Source organism: Alligator sinensis, unplaced genomic scaffold, assembly GCF_000455745.1.
Source record: "Alligator sinensis unplaced genomic scaffold, ASM45574v1 scaffold659_1, whole genome shotgun sequence".
Classification (NCBI taxonomy): domain Eukaryota; kingdom Metazoa; phylum Chordata; order Crocodylia; family Alligatoridae; genus Alligator; species Alligator sinensis.
In genome coordinates, this window is record NW_005842265.1 from 59,511 (window position 1) to 66,971 (window position 7,461).

At 45.4% G+C, this 7,461-nt stretch overlaps 1 protein-coding gene across 5 annotated transcripts in view; it reads left to right on the forward strand.

The window, feature by feature from the left end:
* Positions 1-7,461, forward strand: part of LOC102372651 (sodium- and chloride-dependent GABA transporter 2) — a 50,030-nt gene that overhangs the window by 10,407 nt on the left and 32,162 nt on the right. For all 5 annotated transcript variants that reach the window (XR_003095041.1, XM_025209049.1, XM_025209050.1 and 2 more), the window contains 2 exons: positions 3,863-4,003; positions 4,543-4,627. Coding sequence is in view for 4 of the 5 variants with exons in the window: in XM_025209049.1 (XP_025064834.1) it covers positions 3,863-4,003; positions 4,543-4,627 (226 nt within the window). In the remaining variant the exon portion in view is untranslated. The remainder of the gene's footprint in view (positions 1-3,862; positions 4,004-4,542; positions 4,628-7,461) is intronic.

Below are 7,461 nucleotides of genomic sequence, written 5' to 3' on the forward strand. Positions count from 1 at the left end.
AAAGTGGCCCAGGTAAAATCCTCCTCACTATAAACATATCCTGTTTTATGAGAAATTGTTTGAAAGTGGTTTTGGTGAAACCGTGGGGCTGGAATTTGTGTTTGTCCTCTCGAATCAGTTACTTATGCTTCTCACTGGGAATCCTGATGCTTCTCACAACACCCACACATGGTGCTTCAAAGTTAGGGTTGGGTATTTGACCAGTCAAATATAGTTTGGTCAGTTGACTGGTCAAATATTGGCCAAAAATTGTAAAAAAAAAATTGCCAGTAGGTCCAAATAATACACAGAAAAAGCACACATTTTTCATTAAGAAATGTGTCAAAAACAATTTAAAAAGCCATATTTCTGCCAAGAAAACGACAAAAAATGTAGGGTTTTTTTGTTTTTTTGTTTGTTTTTTGGGGTTTTTGGGGGGTAAAATTGCTGGTTTCTTTGACTGGTCAAAATGTATGCAATTGACAATATTTGACTGGTCAATTGACCAGCTTGCCAACCTTATTCAAAGTAAAGAATCTAATAATAGTTAGTCTCCTGCACTCCTGCCTCACTGCCCCACTATTTATCCACAATGGTGCTGAAAAACTCTCCTGCCTTTCCCACTACGTTGGTCATGCTCATTACCTCTTATCAAATCACGTCACTCGCTTTTTTTCACCTTCTGCATTGGGTGTGATATCTGGCCATGAAATTTTCCACAGGCAGAATTGTAGTCTAGACTTGTGTTTAAATAATACATGTCTAACCTTGAATTTTGCAAAGAATCTAAAATGTACAAGCGCTCATTTAAACTGATGACTACATCATCATCTGAGTTTGCAGAAAGCCTGAAACCTTTGCTCCAAGTGGTGTCACCTACCACATTCTTCCCAAAGGGTTGTTAACTTTGAAACCCAATTAGGATCTCTTATTGTAATCTTCCCGTGTTGTGTTCATACCTCAGTTCCAAACCCATGATTTCTCCCCACTATAAAAAGTTTCAATCACTTCAATTATTATCATTATTATTATTATTAATAATAATATCAATAATAGCACTATTAATAATGTCCAGAATATTGAAAAGTAAAGTTTTAATGCAGGGCAAACCTGCTTAATTTTGAACTGAATGTTGGAAGAGATGTTACTTACTTACTTTCATATTTAACATTCATGAATTAACCTTCACATTCCAGCATACATGAAAGGGTAGTGTTTAGACAGTGATGCCAAGCACTGTAGAAGGCAGGGGAAGTTAGCTGCAGCACTCACTCAGACTGTCAGAGTCACCTGGTGGGTCTGAACTTGTGGTATAAATTCCTGTGTTTCGTTAGGTGAGCAGGTGCCTCTCCAACCGGTTGTGCCAAAACAATCCACATAGCTGTGCAAAGTTCAAGCTCTCAGTCCTTCCTAGGGCTTGGCTTTATTAAACATATCAGTGATAAGATAACATAAAGATTGGTTCACACCTTCCCCTAGGCGTGGCTGTTTCTAGGGTTCCTCCCTCAGGATTGCACAGTTCACCTACGGATCCTCTCATACCAGATAACCACTCCTCTCTCCAGGTAAACTAGCAAGTTGCCTGCAGAACCCTTTTGCCAGCAAATAGGCAGTGGTGTTCCCAGCACACACTGGTACCACAGTAGCTCAGAGCAGTCTATGCAGGATGTTCTCCTGTTGTGAGAGATCACTGGTGAGAAGCTTGCTGGGAGATATTTGCAGACAGAGAAGCTCCTACATCATTCCCTAACATGGGTGTCTAGTGCCTCTTGAGTCGGCTGGGGGGGGGGGGGGGGGGGGGGCGGTTAAAAGCAGCCGCACCACTTCCAGAAGTGGCATGGTCCCGCTGGCTAAACAGGGAGTGTGGCCTGACGGGGGGTGCACCAGCTCTCTCAGGGGATGCACGTGCACCCCCGTGTACCCCCTACGTATTGCCCTTGTTCCCTAACGTGAGTTCTGAGTGAAATAGCTTGAAGCACACTGTGTGTTAGGGCTGTGTGATGCTTCGGTCCCTGATTTGAATCAGGCTGAATCTCTGCTGAATCGGTGGCTGAATCTCCAAATCTGAATAGAATCAGAGGACCTTTTAATCTCTCTGAATCGAATCGGAACCCTCCAAATCGATTCAGAGAGATACGGAAAGATTTGGCGGTTCAGACACAGACACAGCTTTAAATGTTTTTTTCTACATACCTCTAGGTAGCAGGCAGCTCATGAATGCTGCGATGCTGGGGTGCATGGAGCATCACAGGAGTGCGGGGGGCTCCTCAGCATACTCAGCAGCAGACCTGGAAGTGGGCCAGAAGCACTTCCGGTTCAACTTTGGGTACACTGAGAGGTGTGCGGGGGGGCCCCCACGCTCCCCTGGCTTGGTGACTGGTGCCTCCTGGGTCTGGCGGGGGGCACCTGGGGGTCCCCCTGTGGCTGATCACTGAGCTGCGGGGCCCCCCCCAGCACACTCCCTAGCAGACCCGGAAGTGGACCAGAAGTATTTCCAGTCCACTTCTGGGCTTGCCGCCGAGCATATGGAGGGTCCCTGCCCTCCTGTGGGACACTCCATGCACCCCAGCATTGCAGCATTCACAAGCTGTGCTGGTACCTCAAAGTATGTAGAAAAAACTTTTAAAGTTGTGTCTATGTCTGAATCTCTGATTCTCCGAATCAGCATCAAATCTTCAGATTCGGATTCTGCCGAATCAAACTGGGGACAGTGATCTGAATCAACTAATCGAATCACTGTCCCTGATTTGGGCCGAATCCGAATCAAATAGGGCCCGCTTCGCACACCCCTACTGTGTGTTGCATGGAAGTCCCAGTAGCTATGTTTGGGCTGAACATGGAGGAGATCCTCATAGAAAGAGCCCCTGTGCCTACAGAGCCATTGACGATATCCAGTGGAGTTTGGAAAGTTAATCCATAGACGTCATGTTCATAGAGTTCTAGATCATAATCCATGAGTTCATAATCCATAGAGTTTTAATTTTTTGCAAGTAATCCATAGATTTGGCTTTTCTCCAAGCCAATTAGCTGGCACATGTTTGTTTCAAGTGCTCATGAAAGTGCAGTTCTGACTTTCCTCTCCTGTACTTGTTAGTCTTTTAGCAGGCTCATATCAGTGGCTGTCCACCATTTCCATGGTGGAGCGCTCTCACCTATCCGACTGGAGGCTTGTCAGGATTTCCCTTGCTGTTCCTCTATGTGGGAAGCAGTGCCAGATTATGACATGCTGAGGCCCTAAACAATATCCAGTTTAAGAGGTCCCATATGATAAAAATAATCCACGAAATCCATGCAAATGGATTTTCATGAAATTTAAGATGAATTATTGTTATTTCTGCACAAATTTATGAGCTCAATATGAATAATAACTGTGGAGCCATATATATGTATATTTTTGTCATATTCGAATGAAAATGTCCGGAGTTTTTTTTTCTTATTTAGAGGCCCCTCGCATTGTGAGGCCCTAAGATGTAGTTTAAGTATCTTAAGCCTAAATCTGGCACTGCTAGGAAGGCAGGAGTGGTTGTAAAACCCTGATACCTGCAAGTAACTTCTGTAAGGCTTGCAACCTACAAGCTGAGAGCCCCTCTTCTCCCCCACAACTGCCATGATGAGAGAAAACAGTGGGGAGGCATTCTGGATTACACTGGGAAGCAGGTAATGGAGGGATTGATTGCCATGCCTGTGTATAGAGCATGCCATGGACACTCCAAAATAAAGGATGAAAATTAGGAGGAGGTGGGCAATGGAAAGAGAAAAGGAGTAGTAGGCAGTTTGCAGAGCAAGCAGCAAAAAACAGGACAGTGCAGTGCTCTGGACATGAGGCCTGGCCAGGTCACATTCATCTGCTTATTTATCAATACACAGGACCTTCTCTCTGCAGGAATTGGTTATGCCTCCCAGGTGATCGTCATACTCCTGAACTTCTATTACATTATTGTCCTGGCCTGGGCTTTATTTTATCTCTTCAGTTCATTCACCATAGATCTTCCCTGGGGCAGCTGTGACCACGAATGGAACACAGGTAATTCTGGATTCCCTCCTCTTTGTCTCATCTTCCCCCTGCCTACCATCAGCTCTCCGGGAAAAATCTGTTGCTAGCAAATACCATCCAACCTGAGAAATTAGTTCCTCCCTTGCAAGGATGGCTATTAAACAATGATGTCACACAAACTGTCCCTTGCTGTTCCAGCAATGGATCCCACCTGCAGAGATGAGGCTTCCCCTTATGGATGGAGGTGGTAGGAGGAGGTATTCACTCTAGTTTTATTCAGTCCTTTGCCTTTTTTTTGTGCTCTACCTGAGTGATGGGACATTATATACGTTGGAGGGAAAAGGGGAATTTATAACTTTCTTATGATTCAGTGATAGGTCTGTCCCTAGCAGTGGTGTGCCTTGGAGGAAGGACCTTTCTTTTTGAGCATCAGTAAGGACTCCGGAATATTTGTCTCCCATTGAGTTTTATCTTGCTTGGAGGGAAGAGGGATCTAGACTATTTTCCTAGGGATTCTGGTATTCCAGTTGCATCCATTTACATGTTCTCTCCTTGGGCCTGTTCTGCAGGGAACTGCGTGGAATTTCAGAAGACAAACTCTTCTCTAAATGTGACGACTGAAAATGCCACCTCCCCTGTCATTGAATTCTGGGAGTAAGTGAACAACCTGTGTTTCCATGATCCCTCTTGGGGTTACCATCCTCCAACAATGACCATCCACTCTGTGATAGCACTTCTTGCCAATGAAAACATTCCAGGGCTTTTAGAACCAAAGCAGTGACCCCACAGACTGGACAACATATAGGGTAGCTAGTGGGGACAAATGTTTTTTATTATGCTGCTGTTAATCTGGAGTAATTACAATGGGGATAATAGTTTTCTTCTGGATTTACTGAGGCCTCTTGAATTTCTTGCATTTTGAAACAAGGTTTGTTCACAAGGATGAAATCTCACTGATGTCAATGAGGTCACAGTGCAGACTTAACTCTCACTGTCCTTTTGGGCCTGCTCAATTTGTTTGTTCTCTTTTTCACCTATTTTTCCTTCCCCCTTTGTTTTAATACTCTTTACCTGACTACTCTTCTTCTTTCCCCACCATCCCTCCTTCCCACGTCATAACGAGAGGTTGGTTTTACACTTTCAGTTCAAAATCTCTTTAAAACACATTGGGCCAAAATCATCCTTGATGTGAACTGCACCGAGATGATGTAGTTGCACCAATGGAGTGATACTAGCCTCAGGGTACTTTGCCATGTGTAGTCATTTGCTTTGCTTGCAGCTGCTCTGCTGTGGGTGACCTTGGTAACTGCATCCAAGGCCTGTGTAAAAATGCTCAGAATATGGTAACACTGACTTCAGAGCTGGTAATGGGGATATGTCAGAAGTGATCCATACCACTTTTTATGGGTTTGTTTTGCAAGGCTGGACCTACTCAACTTAAGGTCTCTTGAATGAAAGGGCTTTTAATAAATGGTATGCTGCTGAATGAGAAGAGTAGGGGGGTACCTTTTCTTTATGTTGGTGCTGGCATATGATATTATAGGTAGATGGTGAATTTTGTATATGATCTTTCTGTGCTGCTGACAGCAAGCAGCATATTTTGCCTCAAGGTAGTTAGTAAGCATGAGCTATCCTGAAGGGAATATGTAGTTGAGACAAAGACTTTAGTTTTACCCTAAGCTAAACTCGCCAAAATCAATCCAAATGGTGGTAGCTTATCCCATGTCTTATCTTCACTGCTTCCCCCCCCACCCCCCCCTTGGGGTAGCTCATGCATGTTAATTAGCCCTATGTAAAAAATACGGATTTTCTTAGTAGTTAAGAGAAAAAAGGCCTACTGGCTTGTGATCACTTATGAGTCCAAACACCCCTTGGGAAATGGGGATGATTTGGCACAGTGTCTTGGCTAACTTTCAGTGGGGGTAAACTTCCTTTTGCCATCATGAGTTTTCCTTGCAGATTTAGATGGACATATTCAACCTCACTTTCAGTCTTAGATCAAGGTATAATCTTGCTCTGTATTGTTGAACAGCTACCCGTGGGAGCCAGGGCCAGATTAACCCTTAGTAGGCCGTAGGCAAACAAATTTGTGGGCCCTGGGCTGGTTGAGACCCCCCCGGCACTGCCGCCCACGGAGAGCAGGGCTCGGAGCTGCCACTGGGAACCAGCTGTGGCTGCCGCAGAGGGGAAAGGAAGGGAAGGGAGGCAGACAGGGCCATTGGTGCCATCACCATGGAGGGAAGGACCAGGACGCCCCGCAGCTCAGGGCCCTAGGCATGTGCCTAGTTTGCCTGTATGTTAATCTGGCCCTGATGGCAACTCCTATTCAGCAGCAAGCCAAATGATTCATATATACACATTCTTGCCTACAAACACAGTGGGATCTTTTTGGAGTGGAAGGTGCTTGTAAGCCATTACAAACTGTTAATGCACTCACAGTCTACTTTTTCCCCCTACTAATGCTTCGCCCTCCACTAAATATTCTTGCAGCTCCCTGGCTCTCCCTGGGCCTGTGTTTATGCTCTGATTATCTCCTGTCCCATACTGTTCTTTCTTGGCTCATTCTTCCTTGGGTTGGTGGCTGAAAGGCTGAAGTTAAAATCAGTGTTTAATCAGTCCTGTGTTACTGGGGCATCCACACATGGGACTGGACATATCCATTGTCCCAGCTCCTCTGATCTCTGTGGCCTCTGTCACAGGATCTGTTCTCACTCTCACAGGAATGCAGGCATTGAGTATGGAGGGGGAAGGCTACCAGTTTGCTTGAAAGACACAAATCTGCATTGCACTCTGCTTCTGTGGATCCCTGTAACTCCTTCCTCAGGCTGCAATAGAACACTCTTAAACTCTGCAGGTGTCCTTTCCCACTGTAAGCTCTCCCCCACTCATCACTGTCTGAAGGAGGTGTCTGTGAACACTAAAGAAATAGGTGAGACAAGAAGGGCCTGTCTATCTATAATGTTCTGCTGGCAGAACTGTATTGGCTAGGGATGTGAAAAGCACCAGCTAATCCCACATTGAAGGCACCTCAAAAAGGTTGGGAATTCATTATTTGGGTTAAGGTAGGCACAAATTGAGTTCAGAGACCCCTTACAAGAGACCACCAGTATACAGGTAGTAGGGGAGAGTTCCTGCCCCAAAGAGGTGAGGCAAAGGATGGGCCAGGGTGGTGGTTGTGGGGAGTGGGAGGGAGGGTAGGCAGGGAGGATTAACAGTGATAAGCGTTTGGCTTAAGTAGGTCATTGTCAGATGGGAATAGAATGCAAGCCTTCTGATTTCAAGGCCTCTGCCTGTCCACGAGGCCACTGTCTTCTATGCTGGGTAGCTGAGGAATGTCCATTGGCCTGTCCTGAGGTGCACAGGGTGGAGTCGGGGTTTGCTCCTCCCTAAACTGCAAAGGTATTTTATGGTTATTGTTGAGAATTGGCCTAGGCACTGAAGATCTTGTGACTGACCTCTGCAAGACTCAGCATCTGTGTGCCCTCTTT